The sequence below is a fragment of the Rhinoderma darwinii genome, chromosome 3, assembly GCF_050947455.1.
Source record: "Rhinoderma darwinii isolate aRhiDar2 chromosome 3, aRhiDar2.hap1, whole genome shotgun sequence".
Classification (NCBI taxonomy): domain Eukaryota; kingdom Metazoa; phylum Chordata; class Amphibia; order Anura; family Rhinodermatidae; genus Rhinoderma; species Rhinoderma darwinii.
The window spans coordinates 102,496,856-102,517,970 of NC_134689.1; the positions used below are offsets into that span (position 1 = coordinate 102,496,856).

At 38.3% G+C, this 21,115-nt stretch overlaps 1 protein-coding gene across 1 annotated transcript in view; it reads right to left on the minus strand.

Moving 5' to 3' along the window:
- Positions 1–8,419: 8,419 nt before the first annotated feature.
- DRD1 (dopamine receptor D1) overlaps positions 8,420–21,115 on the minus strand; it is a 55,751-nt gene continuing 43,055 nt past the window's right edge. Inside the window, exon 3 of the mRNA XM_075856515.1 lies at positions 8,420–16,128. Within this exon, the coding sequence (XP_075712630.1) occupies positions 14,283–15,638 (1,356 nt within the window). The 5' untranslated portion in view covers positions 15,639–16,128 and the 3' untranslated portion in view covers positions 8,420–14,282. The remainder of the gene's footprint in view (positions 16,129–21,115) is intronic.

Below are 21,115 nucleotides of genomic sequence, written 5' to 3' on the forward strand. Positions count from 1 at the left end.
ATTACAAGGGTGGGAAGACCCATGGTTTTTGGACTTTCCTAGCCTAATGATACCAGCCTGTGGCTGTATCGTACCCGGCTCTTCCCGGCATCCCTAGTGGCAGTGGGTACGGGGTAATAATGTGGGTTCGTGCTTGCCTTTTCTGCGGTTGACACTAAGCCCCACCTTAGCAATGGACGCTGTCAATCATAGAGTGGCCATTACTAAGGCGATAGTAATAAAATTAAAAAGAAACAGACACACAGAAAAATATTTTACTGAAATAAAGAACCTACACAACCCTTGTTAACCTTTTTATTGAAAATAAAAAATGCTGTCATCGAAGTAGTCCTCGAATCCGAAGAAGTCCAAGAACCGAACTTGTAAAAACATAAAAAAACAACATTAGTAGCACATAAAAAAGTAAAACAATTATTACTTATCTTTTGTCAGCGAGCTATGCTGTGAGTAATGGGGGCGTTAGCACTAAAAGTGCCTAGGGCAGCATCAACTCTAAATACGGCCCTGCCTAAAGTGTCAAACAAATTGCAGTTAGTACCAAAAAGTAATGTGTATAAAGACCAAAGAAGGCAACCGCACTCCAACATGCATTTCATCGTTGCTTCTTCATGTTTACATGTGATTATTACAACCATTATGGCTTCCGCTTAGTTTGTTAGATGTTCTGCCTCTTTAACATGAGAATTTTTTATTGATTGCCATAATAAAATTAATTTAGCTTTTGTGAATATATGTTTGTCCTGCGCACATTCATTATAGTTTTGATGGTTTGTCTAATAGGCGTACAGTGCTGAAATAGGCAATCTGAGCCCTATTTTATAGGAGTAAAGGACGATATACACGTTGAAGAATTGCTGATAATGCAGTTTCCTTAAATACTGTTTAAAGACTATGTGAACCTTTGGGCATTTTTTTTAAAATAAAACAATATATTATGGTGTTTAATGCAACTTTTGAATTGTTTTTTGTTAAAAAAAATAATAATTTAACTTTGTGAGATACAGCTTCTATATATTCTGAACACATAAAAGCTGTATCTTGCTCTGGAACCTGAATCCATCAGGTCAGTGGGACTGTCGGCTTCGGTAACAGCGGGTCCACGCAGGATCCACCTGTTATCGACTACATCTAAATTCATAATTGATAACAGGCAGATCCTGCATTGACTTTAATGGGTTCCATCGGTTTTCCGTCTAGCTGTCTGTGGTTTTACCGGAAACAATAGCGCAGCATGCTGTGCTATTGTTTTCAGTAATCTATCCCGGATCTGCGACAGAGGACCCTAACGCAGATGTGAACAGGGCCTAAAGACTTGACTTTATTCTCTCCTTAGATTACTATATTATGTGTATGATTATTTTACTATACTGCTTGAAGGCATTTGCTATTTCCAAGTAGTGGGTATGACATATTCTAAGTTGAAATTGAGTTTGACCTTATCGTGTTTACACCAAGTAGGAGAGGAATGGATAGAGGAGTATTAATGTACAGGATGTATACTCCACTTTACATCGTCAATGACACCAACTAATTTTTAACATTTTATCTCACCTTCCAGTTTTAGAGTAGGTGGCTTGAATCTATTATTACCTATGACAGCTAGTATGACTGCTAGGCAATACTACAGTCTGCTACTAGTAGAAGGGAAGCAGTATCAGCTTGCTTCTTTTCAAGATTATATCTAAAGGTAACAAAATATGCACAATGATAAGATTATTTCGTTCCGTTATTGATTCAAATTTACTGCCTGTAGTAGAACGATTAAAATATTGTTTAATTGATAATAATTAAAAATGGGCTATCCTAGCCCTAATTACAATAGAACAGGCTCAGATAAGGTGGTCAGTCATGAAGAGAGGAAAACTCGTGTGATGACGTTATTCCAAACACCGAGCAAAACCTCTCCACTTATAGTATACTGCACTGACGCACCTCACTGACATAGGAGACAGTCCAACGCGTTTCCGTGCCACTAATACATGTGACACATCATCAGGGACTCTCAATTCGGTTTATTAATTGTATATTCTATTACTGCCGGTAAGCACAGTTGTGTGCTAAATTGAACCTCACGGCGCGTGTACGGTTCTAATGCATTGGCCGCACTAGTTCCAGTTTTAGAGTAGGTGGCTTGAATCTATTATTACCTATGACAGCTAGTATGACTGCTAGGCAATACTACAGTCTGCTACTAGTAGAAGGGAAGCAGTATCAGCTTGCTTCTTTTCAAGATTATATCTAAAGGTAGTTTTTCCTCTTTTGGAATAAATTCATTAAAAGATACAAGATACATTACTGGATTTCTGGATTAAAGGAATGTTTAAATGTACATTTTAAAATTGTGTGCTTACTTGACAATGTATAATACAATACAGCAGAACACTGTACTGTAGGCATTTATAAGGCTATGTTCACATCTGCGTTGTGCAGTTCCGTTGTTCTGCTCCGTCAGAGGAGCAGAACAAGGGAATAATGGAATCAACGGCTCCGTTGCGCAACGGACACCGCCAGTTGCCGACGGAACCCATTGACTTTAATGGGTTCCGTCGGCTTTCCGTCGGGGTGTCCGTGATTTTACCGGACACAATAGCGCAGCGTGCTGCACTATTGTCTCCGGAAACTCTGCCGGATCTATGACGACAATGTTATTGATTCCCCTAGTGCTCAAGCCTGAAAATAGGAGCTCCCTGGATACTAGATCTTGGGGGCAGAAAGATGAGTGCCAGTATAGTTAATGGACAGCTGGGTTCACACTGTGCGTTTTTGTTGCATTTTTAACATGCAGGTTTTTTTTTGGTAGTCAAGCTTCCATGTCTTTTAATTCTAAAAACGCAACAAAAATGCACAGTGTGAATCCGGCCTTACAGCAAATGTTGAGGTGTGTGGGATACATTTCTGTCGTAGAGGTTTCTGCAGTAGCGGTTTTTAACCTGTGCACATACCCTCATTACATCAGGGCAACTATCTGACTGACATGTTACACAGGAAGAACCCCCCCTCCTACGACATAACTGGCTATAGTTGGCAATGAGGGGGCTGTTTTGCTTTCTCTGGGTCAAAGAGCAAGGTTTGAAAGGGGTTAAAATTGCTGTCTTTTTTTCAACGTTTCCAAGTAAATACTGTGTCAAAACAGCAAAGTACCAAAACAAAACTTGCATTATGTAGTTTCTTCTCAAAGCATACAATTTCAAGTCCATTTTTGTCTAGACAGGCAAGCGAATAAGTGCAATTATAAATAGCAGCAAAAACATGTTTCCTAAGTCCGTCTACGTACTAGCTTTATAAAAGTGAGTAGAGTATAATACACACTGTATAAGGGTATGTGCACACACAAAATAAAAAACCGTCTGAAAATACGGAGCTGTTTTGAAGGGAAAACAGCTGCTGATTTTCAGAAGTTTTTTGAGCAACTCGCGTTTTTCGCTGCGTTTTTTACGGCCGCTTTTTTTAACCTTTTTTTCAATTGAGTGAATGAAAAACGGTTCCAAAAACTTCCCAAGAAGTAACATGCACTTCTTTTTTGCGGGCGTTTTTACACGCCATTTTCGGAAAACGAGGCGTAAAAAAAACGCCCGTCGGAACAGAACACCGTATTTCCCATTGAAATCAATTGGCAAATGTTTGTAGGCGCTCTGCTTCCAAATTTTTCAACCATTTTTCGTAACGTTTATGGCCCGAAAAACGGCTGAAAACACTACGTGTGTACATACCCTGACATTGGATTATATCTGTGTGTGGTACATACATTGAGAACAAAGGCTAATAAAATCAGTGCAGTAGAGAATATGAATTGTTTTCCAGGAACATATGTATTTTTTTTTATTTTTTGCCCCCAAATGAAAGTCTAATTGTGGTCATTGGTCCTTTTGCCAACTTTCTAATGGTGTATATGAATGAAAATACAGTAGTGCAGTCATTGTTTGTATTTAATTGAGGCCAGACACTCTGTTCTTAATGTAATTTCTAATTCACTTGCAAATTCAATTTAACCCCTTGGAGACACAGACAATTTTTGTTTTTCATTTTAGTTTTTCTATCGTAGCATTCCAAGAGCCATAGCTTTTTATTTTTCCGTCAACATAGCTGTATGAGGGCTTGTTTTTTGCGGCACAAGCTTGTAGTTTTTAAAAGAACCATTTAATTTACCATATAACGTATTAAGAAACTGAAAAAAAATATTTGTTGGGTGGAATGGGAAAAAACAATTCTCCATTGTTCTCCAGGGTCTTGCTTGTAGAGCATTCACCGTGCGGTAAAAGCAACATGTTAACTTTATCCTGCGGATCAATATGATTAAGGCAATAGCAAATGCAGAAAGGATGTGCTACTTTTACAAAGAAAAAACAATTTGTTAAAAAATATATTTTTTTATGTCTCACCTCTCTGCTGCTCCTGTTACTCGGTTTCCCGCAGCTCTTTATCTTGTCTCCCCACTGTTGCCACATGGAAGCTTCCCTCCTGTCTCCTTGCCACCATAGCTTCCCTCTGCAACCTGCCATGCAATCAGGAGCCAACTAAGTCCACAGTGGGTCCTGAGAATGACGTTCCCAGCCAGGAAATCTCCATTGATGTAGCTGTCCATATATGAATAGTTAACATATATGGAATCAATGGAGCTTCCCCGGGGCTCGGCGCATTCATCAACCTCTCAAGGCTACAGGATCACCTGGGAAAGGTCCAGTATATACATATAGACTGTGAGGTCACTGGAGCTTACAGACCATACCTTTTAATGGAGGCCAGTGACCGATGCCATAGGCTAATATGGCATCCAGTAAATGTTTATGTTTTTTAACTAGACTCTACGGGATTGAATATCATACATCTACTACGCTATTCCACTTTTCTTTTCTTTTTTGCTGTGTATCGACATACCGGCCAGACACATTGTCAGACACTCTTTTGGTCTATGTCTGACACTGGAGTTCTATGGACACGTTTAGCATGTACATCGGAACCTTTCATGGCACAGACGCTAAATGTAGAAGAAAAACTTAATGTGAACAGAGCCTTAAATTAATATTACATTTTCGCAAACGTGGTTCTCCAGTCAAAAGTATTTGATTAGGATTTAAGATAAAACAACCGTACAATTGGGGCTGTTTATCTCCTTTCAAACTGGGGAAACTCTACATTGATAGGGCGTTAGTGGAAATACAGTTGCCTAAACTCACAGCATGAAGTCCTAGCACCTGCTGCCATTTGACATACCGAAGATAGACCAGCTGGGTATTGGGGGAGGGGGTTGCATTGCCTGAGTCTTCTGGATCAAGGAAAGCACAAAAATCCTGAAGAGAGTTGCTACCTCAGAAAGTAAGAATACTTAGTTTGTTCTTATCTTTCCATTGTTCACACGTCAAACATTTGGAAACCTCATTAATAACTTGTAATAAGTCATGTCTCTCCAAAGTCGCAATCTGTTCATGTTTTTTTATAGGTTAATATAAATGTGAGCATTACAAAAAAATATTTTGCATAAACATTTTAATTAATAAAATAGACAGTACACTCAATAAATTATTTAGTAACAAAAATAAAACCAACAACCTTTCTCATCTAATTATTTAAACTTTTTCATATTGGACTGCAACAAGTATGCAACATCCATTCACTCTAATGTCTACAGACTATAATTTGCACAAGTCAATGAGCTGGAGAAAAGCAGTTGTTATGGTTCATGAGTGATTGCTAATACTTGATTTGTCACCGTGTGCAGCAAATACATTTAAACAGGTTAAAACGGGTATTTAAGCCAGTTTGTAGCTGAAGAACAACAACCTTGTCTCTCATTGACAAATCCCACATAGGAAATATATCTTCATAGGAAATATAACACCACCACATTATTATGTTCCCTATGTAGATAACATGGTTTATGCATTGGATCCATTTAAGAGAGATCAGAACGATTACTTTAGCAGATGAAAGGATACAACCACATTAAGATGCTGACACTATTGAATTAATGGACAATCCACCACCTTCTTGGGAGTTTTCCTTATTAATGGAGCTGCCCATTTGTCCACTACAGGCAATGCCTTACATACAGTCTTTAGGGCTGTCGTCCACAGACTAGGTCGTCTTAGTGGGTACCCACTCATTTAATCATTCACACAAACTATCCATATAGCCTCTTATTCATGCAGCACCATAAATTATGGAGTTGGACAAATTTGTACGTATGTATACTGCTAAAATATAGGAGTAATCTCCTCTCTTTTGTGTTTTAGTGCCACACACTTGTGACCGTGTTGAATTTTAATTCTTACATTGAATATGATCCTTACGTCTTTGTTTCATTTGTATTTAGTATAACAGCACAATATATGCTTAATAACAATATCGATTAACTTGTCCATTTATGGATGCATAATGTAAACTTAGTTGTCCATAGGACTGTAGCACAAACAATAAGATGGTGATGCTTTACACGATAAAACTCAGCTTGTAGTTGAATGGGTTTCAATTGACAAAAGATAAAAAAAAACAAATAAGCGTTTCTATATCCTTGCCTTAGTGATTCCTAAATCCCCTTGCGTTAGTCTGCTACAGTATTTCCCCTGTTGCTCTTTGTTTCTGAGGGTGCATGGTGACAAGTCATTCTTAGTGATGATGTGGCAATCACTGCCTGCTGAGGTCATGAGTTATGTCATCGGTATTGATGACACGTCATCATACATCATACAGAAACAAAGAATGACAGGGACTCGGGAGACTCAGTTATCACAGTATATAGAAAAGTTTATTATTTTTCTATTTTAGCTCCTAATGTTTTAGGTCAATTCCTAGAAAACCCCATAAAGAGACTTCTGCAGAATATATATTTTCTGAAATAATCAGCAATTATTTGAAGCCATTAAAGAGCCTCTGACAATCATTCAATTGACAGCCATTATTTGCACAAACCGGGCCCTGAGGATTTTGTACTTCTTATCCCGACTGCCAACCATCGTCTAGAAAGGCTGATTTGGTAAATACATTTTTATTATTCTGCAAAATGTATATGTTGCTCTATCAAGTCATTACTGGGGAATTCCACCTTAGTTCTCTTCTGGACTATCCCAAAATTAAGGTTCCCAGCAACACTTTGCTTAGAGAATTCTGGTACCTAATTCGGAGCCAAGCATATTATGGAATTTCCCTTTGATGCGTTGCATCTACAGGCATGGCACTGAGGTTAGTTGACAAACACAGGTAGTAAGGCCTCGTTCATATCTTCATCCGTCTTTCCATTGTTCTGCACAATTAGAAGCACAGAACAACGAAAGTACCGGAAGAGTTGGTTCCGTTGTATGACGGACACCATCGGCCCTCGATAGAACCCACTAACTGCAATGAGTTCCATTGGGTTTCCGTCAGGGTGTTCGTAATTTTACAGGGAGCAATAGTGCATCATACAGCACTATTGTTTCTGTTTTTTAGCTGGATCAGTGACGGAGGACCCTAACGGAGCCTTCAACGCAGATGTGAACGAGGCCTAAGTGAATTAAATTATTGATGTGGTAACATTCCTTCCAGTGCTACACAGAGTTTCAGAATGGATTAGGGGAATGACATGTCTTACTTGTACCATTGATTTCCAGTAATGAGACATTATTGATAAAGCTACTGAATATACTGTACTTTGATAAAGTCTACTCGAGAGAGAAATCACAGAAATAAGGATGGCTGCCGTGAGAAAATGATTTCTTATCTATTAAATACCAAATGTACAGCAGTGAATGCAAAAGTAAATCCTTACACAACGGTCACAAACAGTAATTTTGGATAAAATCTTTATAGAGTACATTTTATCTCTTAAAAATATTTATGTAAAATAATAAATAATAGTAGCATATGCTTACAATAATCTTTCGGTAATCATTAAAAAAATACCAACTCTGACTATAAGGCTCCGCTTTTTGTGTTTTTTTAAAACATGACATTATAAAGGCATTTACGTAATACTTTACACAATCTGTCATCTTATACTTAACAAATCTTTACAGTTAATTGCAGTTTTTTTTCTTGCTGTACTTTCCTAGACAGTCCTGAAAATGTAAAAAAAAAAAAGTGGCATTAACCCCTTAATGACCAGTGACTAGCTAACATTTTTCGTTTTCTCCCCTCTTGCCTTTCAGCAGCCATAACTTTTTTATTTTTTCATTGATATGGCTAAATGAGGTCTTGCTTTATATTGCAGAAATTTATTTTTTTTTTCTGTGCAGCTTAGTGGTACAAATAAATTACTGTGGAATTTAAGTAATACATTTTTGCGGCATGAATATAGTTGTTGCTGTTTTTGTTGCTTTTTTTTTATACCGTTCATGTTACATCCTAAATAAACTGGCTGTTAAATTAATTCTTCAGTTTGTTACAGTCATGTAGATACCTAATATGTGTAGGTTTTTTGTTTTTATTTAATGTATGGGCAATAAAATATATTTTATACTAAACAATGACTTGTTTTGTGGAAATTTTTTTTATTATAATTAATTATATAATTTCACTCTTTTTAATCCCATGAAGAGATAACTTTTTTTTCCTAAATTTGTTTTATACTTTACTATTATACTGTATCACTATGAGATATTCTCCTGTTAGGGAAACACACAGTGTGCCCTAACAGCAGGCTTACAGAACAGACACCTCTTTGATCTTGGCTTGGTCACGAACCGCGGCAATCAAAGGGTTAAACAGAAGGACGTGCTGTTTAAGGCTTCTATAAGTACAAGAGCTGTTAGTAACAGCTCCTGCTTAGAGAATAAGGGCATGACCAGACGTGGCGGAGTTCTGCAGACACTGTCCGTATCAATGCCGCACAGAATCTGCATTGCAGATTATGTTGCGGCTTTGCCTAAAATGGCCATTAAATTGATGCGGACTAGCCGTTGCGTATTGAGGGGAAGAGGGCTTCCATTCTCTCTATTAGTGCAGGATAGAGAGAAGGGACAGCCCTTTCCCTAGTAAAAGTAAAATAAATTCATACTTACCCGGCCGTTGTCTTGGTGACGCGTCCCTCTTTCGACATCCAGCTGACCTCCCTGGATGATGCGGCAGTCCATGTGACCGCTGCAGCCGGTGTTTGGCAGCAGCCATCACTTGGACTGAAACGTCATCCCGGGAGGCCGGACTGGAGGAAGAAGCAGGGAGTTCTCGGTAAGTATGAACTTCTATTTTATTTACAGGTTGATGTATATTGTGATCGGAAGTCACTGTCCAGGGTGTTGAAACAGTTACTGCCGATCGTTTAACACTTTCAGCACACTGGACAGTGACTATTTACTGATGTCGCCTAGCAACGCTCCCGTAATTACGGGTGCACACACGTAGTCACCCATAATTACGGGAGCCCCATTGCCTTCTATGGGCCTGCCCGTGCCATAATAACGGCCTGTGATTACGGGCGTTTTTACGTTAGTGTGCATGGGGCCTCAGTCTGGCTGTAGACCTAGAAATACATAGGTCCAGCCAGAATGAAGAAATGTCATGTTAGTAAAACCAATACGCTACGCAGCACACATAACATCTGCGGACTTCATTGCGTAATTTTGACTCTCCATTGAAGTCAATGGACAAATTCCACAGTGAGTTCGCAACAAGTCCGTTACACGTCCGCAACAGTCAGTGTATGCTGCGGACACCAAATTCCGCACCGCAGCCTATGGTCCGCAGCGGAATTGTCCGCAACGTGTTAAAGAACCCAAATAAAAAGATGTGGAAAACAATGGAGAAACGTGTACGCTGCGGATTTCCGCTGCGGACTGTCCGCAGCGGAATTCCAGAGCAATTCCGCCACGTCTGGTCATGCCCTTAGCGATCACTGGACCGCTCATAAGCCTTTTCTACTGCAACACCAAAAGACGTCGCTGTGAGCTCCAGACCTTCACCACCCATCGTCAAAAAGCAGTAAGAAGTTGGCGAAAGGGTTCAAATATAAAACTAGGAGGTTACTGTTATTATATTATATGTATCAATTCATAACATTGCTTCTAAATAAAAATGTAATTAGTAATATTACTAAAACTTGAATACTGAATGATGGATCACCTGGGCACATAAAGAATTTTAGGGGGTAGGCCAGACTTAACCCAATGGGCACTATTGTTTTCACCTGTATCCAGATCCTTCTTAATTCTCAATCCATATTTAAAGTTCACTTGGAGAATATGACTAAAATAAAAGAAGATGGGAAATGCTTTAACTAACTTCTAATATGCTGTTGCACTGATCTCTGGTACAGAGGATGTAGCCAGCGGCGTACTCACCATAGAGGCAGATCCCACCATTGCTATGGGGCCAATGGTGAGTAGGGGGTCCAGCTCTGAACTCCTCCTGCTTTCTGACTTACAGCCATAGCATTTACCTGCAGCCACCACTAGGGAAAGCTCAGTGCACAGAGATTTTTACAGTTTCTATTGAGCTCAACGGGACTTGAATACATTCATATGCACTGAGCTCCCCCTAGTGGTGGCTGCAGGCAGCCAGTTTTATAATGTACAAGTATTGTCTGAAGGGAGGCAGGGGATTTAGAGCGGTGTTTGGGAGATTTATCAATGTATGTATGCCAGGTGTCTGGTGTAAATACATAAAAAAATATGGTGTTCAGATTGAGCAGTGAACATTAACTTAATAAAGAATGTGTCAATTTCTTGAAGCCCTTAGTGGGGTTGGGGCCCATACTAAGTTTTGCTATGGGGCCGTATGATTTCTGTGTACGCCTTTGGCTGCAGTGGCTGGTATAGTTGCTTGCATCTACTACAATTACATGGTATACAATCATAGACGCATATGGATGTAATCAATATCTGTAGACAAGACGTGAAAACCACATTGATACCAGACACCAGGCCTCTTTCCATGCTGAGCCGCTGTTATAGAGAAGGTCAGAGCACATTCACTGCTTTTTTAGGTTTGCCATATTTATATTTCTCATATATTTCTCAGAGCCCCTGTACATGTCATACATATAGAATGAATGTTGGCTGTGTTTCAGAAATCTTACTGCCTCTTTAATGTTTTAACCTTTATTCTCAGAACGTAGCCAGGAATGTAAACAATGGATATTTTTATTTTGGTTGTCATAGTTGTATCCAGAGTACTAGATCTGCAAATTAAAAAAAGTATACTTTATTAGTCACCATGCAATTGTTTGTCTTTATTACAGTAGTTGTCAGTATGTCCTTAAATATAGCCATGAGAACCAGAATAAATAAATGAATTGTTTACATTGCTGGATGCTTTCAGAGAACTGGAAAATAGCGCAAAACAGAAATAAGGATTTGTATTTCAAAGTGACTTTTTTTTTTTTATGGCTGTTTGGGCATACAAAAAAAGAAGCCCTAAGGCTGGATTCACATATTGTGTAGTTGTTGCTGATTTTGATGCAGATTTTTGAGCCAAAGGCAGAAGTGAATCCAGGAGGAAGAAGAAGTATAAGTTCCTATATATTTCTCATTACTTTCTAAACGACTTCTGGCTTTGGCTCAAAAATCTGCAACAAATATGCAATGTTTGAATCCAGCCTAAACGGCCTAATATTTTTTTACAGTTAATGGACTGTCTAACAGACTGTCAACTGAACTGTTTACCTTTAAACTCAAGTTGAGTAGCTGTATATAGTTGATAATAGCAGTGGTTGTGGCAACTGATATCAACATAACTTCGGACTACGGGGACATAAGAGGAAGTTGTAGTCTGAACCTACCTCTATAGACTGTACTAACTAATTTTAGAATATAGCACAGTTTCCGGTATGGATCGGACATTAGCTGCCTCCCACTCTACACTACAGCGGCGGGGAGAAGGGGAGTGCCACGACAGACCTGGTGTTGTACTAGGTAGAGGTTGAAGTCTGAAAAAATGGAATGCAATTCTTGAAACATGGACTAACTTTGTGACATTAAAGGGGTTGTCCAGTTTGGGGGCTGCTTTTTATACTGATGAGCACAGTATAGGTCATCAGTATATGATCAGTGGGGGTCTGACATCCGGACCCCAAACTGATTAGCTGTTCAGGCAGCCTCGGGATGCTATGCAGGGGTCGGTGCGAGAAACAGACGGCTCCCATTACTGTATAGCAGCCATTCTGGGTTACTGCAGCTCTGCTCCTATTCACCAGTAGATAGGTCAGCAGTATAAAATAACAGCCTCCAACCTGGACAACCAATTTAATAACAATATATGGAAATGTTTTTTATTAAAAAATTTAAATGGCAACTAAGTTGACTGGCACTAGAGAGGCTTTTTAACAACTTATGCTGATAGCATATTGATATTATAGGCCATCATTATTTTGTTTGTGCGGGTCCAGCTTCTGGGACCCTCAATGGAGCTATGAATGAAGGAGCCACAACTCTCGGCAGAGTGCAGCAGCACCATCAGCTATTCTCCTATATAGTGCCAATTCTGTCCCAGGCCTTTGTAAGAACAGCAACAAAGCCACGTTCTCTGTGTGGCTGTGTTGCAATTCCAGAGACAGGGTCTGGTGAGAAAAAATCCCACCAATTAGATACTAATGGCATATTCTCTCAATATGCCATCAATGTTAGTTATTGGAATACCCATTTAAGCTCTTGTTCACAGAGTGCATTTGTATGTATTTTTAATATGTTTTCCTTCAAAAAATATCCAAAAAAGAGAATACGTTTTTCCTTTATACTTTTCTTCTGTTTAGGATCCATTTCTGATTATGGCTAAAAAAAAAATAGTTTATGCAACAACTGCACCAAAAATGCACAGTGTGAACCAAGAACTAAAGGAACATATTGTGGTAGAAGTTTTTCCCTATAATTTCTTTTTAATAGAGAGTAAAAAGGTTCACGGGGTCACCCACACAGTTTTGATTGCATTTTTAGTCCAGTTTTTAACTCCTTTTGACTTTTTTTTTACCTAAATACAGGAGTGGACACAAAAGAAAGGAGATGCATCAGTGGTTTCTTTATACCTTTCCTTCCTTTTGGATCCACTCCAAGCTTTGGCTAAAAAAAACAGAGCAAAAAACTGCAACAAAACTGTGTGTGTGTTCCTGGCTTTGTTATTAATACTCGGATAAACCTTCAGATTCTTAGGTATAATAACCCCCTGCAAACTCCAGGCTTGTCAGGCAGCAAGGGAATGAATTCAGACAGTTGCCTTGCAACACGCCACTTGGTTAGTAGTGACCACACCGAATCTATACACTCTTGCGGAGAGAGAGGTGTCTTCTATATTACAAGTTGCTTTATCCCTTTGCATTTTGAAGGAGGAGGGATAGATGGTGGTTCCTAGCATTAGAAGGGGTGCATTAGATAATTCTTCAATTTTTGGCATGTTGTGTGAAAGAGGATAGAGGGGAAGAGGACAATAGGAAAGACACTGAGGGGAATTTATCAAAGACTTCATGCCACTTTTAAGTAGAGAATTTGCAAATTATGACGCATGCCATATCTGCGCTATAATTTGCGACTTTTTTACACCTCTCAACACTTTTCAAAAGTGGCAAGAAAGTGTGAGTGGTTTAGTGCGAAGGACAGGGCTTCTTGCAGGACTGCAGATTTACCATCACTTACATCAGAAATTCGCGTAAATTATGGCACAAATCTAAGCCTGCCACAGCAATTTCTGGCACATGGAATGCCAAAGATGTGCCAAATACATTAAGAAGCGTATAACATTGAACTGCAGTTTAAGACTGGTGTATAACAAAAGGCTAGTCATAGTAAATTCCCCCCACTGTCTGCTTGTCAGTGGTTTTAGCTAAGACATAAATACATTTTCATATACTTCTGTCTATCTGATGAACCAAAAGGTTTGGTAATTTGTGAATGGACAGACTTCATTGGGTCCCAAGTCTTTATAATGAATTCTATTGTTCATATAGCAATACCTTTGTAAAATAAAAAAATACAAACATAAACTTCAGATATCGACTACTCATAAAATGGATTTACTCTTCCCACCTAGTGGTTCAGCTTGGTCTACACTATATGCCAAACCTTTTGCACACTTTAATGGCTCAGGTCAATGTACATTGTCAGTAATGGACTTTGCTCCTGTCAAAAGTCTGCACAATAAACAAAAACACATTCTCATAATACAGTATGTACTGTATGTACCGTCTAAAAATATTTACTAATGGCCTCGTATTTATAAGCTTATTTCCCTGTGAACATCACAAAAATAAACACGTATACAAAATACATTGGAATGCATTTTAGAAATCTATTTGAAAGTCAGATGGCATATTTAACAAGGATCTGAAATTGTGTCCATCAAGAAGCCATCATTCATAGTTTAATAGATAAGCCCACCTAAGCTGTTTTTCAGGTTTTGGACTGCCCGTTTTGTGTGACAGGATTTATCTTTTCTAGTGAAACTTCTGCATCATAGTCCAAGATCCCAGAGAATGCAGGAGACATTTTGTCCAAACTCTTAGATAAACCACTTTCCTCTTCTTTTTTTAGAACCTCCTCTTCGGGACAAATAATAGCATGTGGAATTAGGTAAACTAAGTTACACTCATTTGGAATTGAACCTTTGGGCTCTTGCTGACATGAATAGAGTACTGCCCCATTATTGTTTATGCTAACTGTCTCTATAACATTGTTGGATGTAGGACAGAGTTTGTAGCAGCCTAATAATGTTGAAAAAGCCTTGCGGAAATCAGCATTGAAAGCATATATGATTGGATTCAATGAAGAATTTGCCCAACCAAACCACACAAAAATGTCAAATGTGGTAGAACTAATGCAGAATGGCTCTGCCCCACTTGTGGGTACACTTGGATCACAAAATGGCACCATACAGTTCAATATGAAAAAGGGCAACCAGCAGCATACAAAAACTCCCATAATTACTGACAACGTCTTCAAGACTTTCGTTTCCCTTTTAAATGAGGTCTTAAAAGAACTTTCAGGCTGTTGGCAATCAATGCTACTTTCATTGCCTGTGCTGCTTTGACAGTTTTTGGCATGTACTGCTGCCCTTTCCAGAGCTGAGATACGGCGAATTTGTTTTGCTGCTATCCTGTATATTCGGGTGTAGGTTACAATCATAATGGCCACTGGTATATAGAAGCTAATAAGAGATGAAGAAATTGCATATGTCCTGTTTAGGCTGGAGTCACAGTTATCCATTGCGCTACCTTGGAAGGTATTATTTAGGTCAAAAAAGCTTGTAGTCTTTGCTTTATGCCAGTTAAGCTGCACAGGAATGAAAGATATCAGAATTGATAAGGTCCATGCAACACTTATCATTATAAAGGCTACTTTTGGGGTCATTTTCCTCTCATATCTAAATGGGCTGGAGATCGCCCAGTACCTATCAACACTGATGACACAAAGGTTTAGGATTGATGCTGTTGAGCACATTATATCAAAAGCAACCCAAATATTACAGAATGAACCAAATGGCCAAAAGCCGGCAATCTCTGCAACAGCTTTCCAAGGCATGACCAACATTGCTACCAGAAGGTCAGACACAGCTAAGGAGATCACAAAAAAGTTTGTGACTTTCGACCTAAGGTGACGAAATCTGATGACAGCTGCACAGACCAAAGTATTTCCAAAGAGAGTTGAAAGTATTAGAACGGAGAGTAAACAGCCCATTAGGACGCGAAAAGATGAATCTTTTTCTGCAAATATCATGTCTCCATCCATGCTGGTGATATTTATAGTCATGTTGCCCTGTAAAATAAAGTCCTCTCAGAAGTCACAGTTATTGCTAGCAAATATGGCCAATTAAGTCCCCATGCTGTCTGGTGGCTCGCCTGTCCCAAAACATCTGAAAAAGACCCCATGAAGGAACCATTAGTGATATATTAAATGTTCACATACAGGCCGGCTCCATTAAACAGTTGTTTTTGAGTAAGAGATACCATTCAGTCTACTTTACTGACATTCTTGTGTAGAATCGACATATGCAACATCCTTTGCTCTTTTTACAGCAGTCGAAAATAAGCTATCGATCCAGTGTACTAGTCATCGCTATGACTGGCCCTTTCTTTTTGACTGTGTTTTTTCTTTTCTGTTTTCGGCCTTGAATTAATCCTTAAGCTTGGCATTCAGAGGCCATCTTGGTGTGTAGATCAGTGCAACAATGGTCAGTTCATCTTGGTTGATGTTTTCCGTGTTACTGTGATTTAGTTTACCAAAAGATCTTTTCATCAAGCTGTTAAAAGAAGAAAAAGAGTACATTTTTTTATTATGTTCGCAAAGTAATGTTGCATGTAAAAGTCCTTCCTACACTATTCTAAAGCTCATTTCTTTGAATCCTTGGAAAACTCTTAAGTGCTGTAATGCACTTTTATTGTCATTAAGACAATGTGACAAGAAATGTTATTTCAGCACCTACGTCTTGGGCTAGATTTGCAAATGCTTAAACATTACAAGGAAGAGACTATGTAAGCATATGTATATTTTTATTCATTTTTTTTCTTTACTGTTAGTTTTGAATGTTGCATTGTGGAACTTGTATCCTCTTATTACATGAAATTCAAGCCATTTTCGAATGCCACTCTATATTCATTTTCTAATATAAAATTCAAGATGCACAATTATTGTTAGATTTGTGTGATTCTGCAAAATTGTATTTTAAAGAAACATTCCACAGTGATAAAAATTTAATATAAAACATTAGAACAGTTACAATAAGGAAAACCTACATTCAATAAAGGCGTCAGAAATATCAATGGGGAAAATATATCAACAAATTTACAGCCAGTTTTCTGGCTTTAAAAAAACCCACAAATTTTGGTGCACTCCATAGTTGCGATAATTTGCGACTTTTGTATTTTACTCGGCACTTTCCGAAAGGGTCAAGGAAAAAGGATCGATGCTTTCCTCGACCGTAACAATAGATTTATCATAATTTACATTAAAAAATGCAGTAAATTTCTATCGCACGGACAGCCAAAGATGCACAAAATAAATTAAGAGGTGTGCGTGCCATATTTGGCGTATTTTTTGCTGACGTACATTAGTTTAAGACTACAGTTTGACACACCAGTCTTTATATATATATATCCCACAATGTGTTCTTCAAAGTATCAAACGTCTGCTGTCACCACTTACAATAAATCAATGTCGAAAACTACAGCTGGCTGGAAGATGACAATGTTTTAATAACAAGAAAGAGTAGTTAAATTGCTATACATTGCAGGCATCCGTTTCAATGGCCTGTTGTCTTTCAGGGTCTTCAAACTGGAGATGTTATTTAACTAGTGATTTTCTTTTTTCCCGACTAAGGCTTCCTTCACACACACTTTTTGTAAGTCTTTTTGGTAAAATGGTACATGCGTTTTTTATGGCGTATTTATTGGCATTTTTTATTAAATAATGGAGATTTTAAAAAACAGGTTCAAAGGAATGCCATGGGCAACTACTCCACTTTTCCTCTGCACCAGTTTTGATATATATATATTTTCTTACTACCAGTTTTTTTTAGGTTGCATTTCTCACATGGCAAATTATGTGATTCAAATATCATATGATGCAAAGATTCCTCATTGTAATACATGATTTATTCTGGATAAAAACCCACAAAAAATGCCATAAATGAAAAATACCACACACATTGACACCTGTGTATTTTTGGAGAGGCAAAACCTATGGAGGTCTATGGAAGAAAATCACTACTAAATGCTTGAAAAAACACTATGGCCTGCCTTGAGGCGATTTTGAAAAAACACCACTGATTCTAAAAACGCAAGAAAAAATAGAAAAAAAAATAAAAAAATGCACTGTTTGTAGTATGTTTAATAATTCTCTATTAACTTCAAGCTAAGATCTGTCCGCAGCATTTTTTTTACGCAAAGAAACATAAAAAGAAAAGCCAAAAAAGTGGCATTTTTCCTTAAAACGTTGTATGTGAATCTACCCTGGCATAGTGGTAGCTCTGCCGGGTGGAAAACTCTGACTCTAATTTCCGAGGATATATGCACAAATGTAGGTGGTTTTTTTTTACGTTTTAGTGGATCCAAAATCTTTTGGATCCATTCTTGGTTTGGGCTAAAGTAATTTAAAAAAATAATAATAAAACTGCTTGTGTGTAGGCAGCCTTAGGCCAGTATTACACGGCAGTGTTTTGGTCAGTATTTTGCATCAGTATTTGTAAGCCAAAACCAGAAGTAAAGCATAAAAAACTATAATTGAAAAATGTGTACCTTTTCTGTGTTTTGGACCCACTCCTAGTTTTGGCTGATGCAAAATACTGATGAATATACAGTATGCATGTGTAAAAGTGGAGTAAAAGATTTTCCAGGCTGATGTAAGCTTGATTATTGCATAATGAAAGATTATAAAACTCTCTAAGGCCCTGTTCATATCATATATGTGTTAAAGGCATATCGCAGATTCCGTCACATTTGCAAAAAATAAATAAAAATGCAGCATCCATTGTTAATTTTCTGATAAAATTACGGACACCATGACGGAAACTGACGGACCCCATTATAAGTTAACGGGGCCTTATAAGTTAACATTGCTATTAGTGTCCGCCATGTGACAGATACAGGACCTCTTCAAATTCGTGCTTTCAGTCCTGTGAGACGGATATATAAGGCCTCATTCACATCAGCGTCGAGTTCCATTCATGGGCTCCGTTCGACCTTTTCGTCTGAGGAACCCGTTAACAGAAAGACAAACGGAAACCATAGCTTCTGTTTGCATTACCATTGATTTCAACGATAATGCTTCCGTTGCAAATGGTTTCCATTGTCTCCGTTCCGTAAGGTTTCCGTTTTTTAGCGGAAACAATAGCGTAGTCAACTACGCTACTGTTTCCACTAAAAAAACAGAAACCTTATGAAACGCAGACAAACGGAAACTATTTGCAATGAAAGCATTACCATTAATCTCTTCTGCCTTCATGTTTTGCTACAATGTATAAGTGTAGGTGAAATGTATAAACTTCCACGCTATTTATCTCACAGAGAATAGTATCAAACTCTCAGCTGTGAGGGAAACCTATAAGACCAAGTTCGCACATATAGTTAGTACATATTGATCATCGAAATTATGACCAGAGATATTGCAATATGTGCCCTATCCATCGTGAATTTCATGAAAAGATGTTGTGGAGTCATCAATTTATTTAAATATGAAAATACACACTAGAATTTGTATGTAAACCTATGCAGAAATGTATGTAGAGATATTGCAGTGACATGTACATGTTAGGTTTACGTACAGCCAGTGAAAAATAAAACTTCACAGATCCTCATGTGCAGTACCTATGTAAAGTCTTTCACTTCAACGCTCAGCCATTTCTGCTGCAGACCTCTCCTTCCTAATCCACTAACTGGAATCATCCTACTCTTTTTTAAGTGGATCACTGGAGGTATGCGTAAACCCTCTTTTATATTTACAGTACATGTAGTAAAGCGTTATGTTATCACTTTATAAGGTGGGAGTAACCCTTTAAGTCTATCACTAGGATAGGCCATCACTTTTATGATCGTAGGTGTCTGACCTCTGGGATCCCCACCGATCCTGAGAATGAAGGAACCGCAGTGCTAATTTAGCACTACGTCCCCATCACTGTTTTTTCCTGCACATTGGCGCTCCAGCCACTCGCTGTGTAGGGAACTGCATCACGACCCAATTTAGGTGAATGGGGCAAGCTGCAGTACCCTACACAGCTGGATGGCCGGTGTACTGCTGTGCTTGGAAAACTTAGAAGGGGACACATCGCTATTCCAGAAATCTCATCCCCACGATCATAAAGTGAAGGCATATCCTAGCGATATGCAATCACTTTATAAGATAGGAATAACCGTTATAGGGTAGGCGCATGGTGTAGCTACATTGGTTGCATTGTAATACAAATAAGAAATTGTGTTCAATAAAAGTACAGAAAAACTATGCAGTAGGTCATTGTCTTCTTTAGGTCTAGGATGCTATGTCCTTGTCTTAGACAGCAGAACACTTCCTCTGGTAACAGTTTAGAATATTGACTATCCCCTGTTTGTGTCTAAACTCCTTCCTTTCTTTAACATATTTTATTCATAGGCTGTAAACATGTATGTCATTTAATGTCAGATAAATATTTCAGATTGCATCAGCTAACATGAGCAACATTCTTTAGATCAGAGAATTCCGTTTGACTGATCATAAGACTGTTGTGCTCTGGATCTAATGGGAAAATATATGTGCACCCGACTTATGGTTATTTTATCCACTGGGACAGGAGGAAAAAACAATCACAGAGTATTTTTTGCAGGCTGAAAAATTTGCCTCAAAATTCTCTTAGGAATTATGAGGCTGATTTTGACCTGCCTGCAATTTCTTGCTGCGATTTTTGTGGAGTTTTTCGCCATAGGCCATTGAGCGCCACAGGCAAACAAACGCAGTGAAAAACACCTTCCCTGCCTCACATTGGGGGGATTAGAGGCATAACCGCGGAAATAAAGAGAATGCCGCTAAAAGCCGCCGCAGAAAAAAAAATGCCTCCGTCTCCCATTGAAATCAATGGGAGGCGGTTTCAGACTTTTTTTGGCATTGATTCCGACGCGGTTTCTGCATCAAAATCAGCTCCATGTGAACTGGGTCTAACAATCGCTACTCGTTCAAGCCAAATGAAAAAATATAGTATAAAAATCAGATAGAACCTCTTTCTCGTGCTAGCTTATGCCAACAACACCCCCACTAAAATTAAAACAGCGATATATGCAGTGTATGTATGTGTGTATATATATATATATATATATATATGCACTTGTAGAGAAAGTAACAGCACCAGTACTTCTCAAGAAAAAGGTTTATTTTTCTTGAGATTTGAACTGAAACGTCACTCACTTTCTGAGGATCAAATCAAATTTTTTTTTCATCCAACCTGAATTTCTGGTGCTGTTACTTTCTCTAGAGTTACTTCTATCCATTTCAAGCTACAAGGTTCATCCCTTGCAGTAACGTGCACATGGCCTAATTTAAAGTGTTTTGAGGAGGGCTGTGTTCGTCCTTTTGTTGGATTTTGGATATATATATATATATATATATATATATATATATATATATATATATATAATCAGAGAACGTAGAAGTAACAGCACCAGGACCTCAGAGTAAATGAGAAGATGTTGGACATTTTGGTACACATACGAACCTTTCTCAAGCAGTTACAAAGTGCAAAGTGCCAAGTATAAATAGGAAGTGCATAC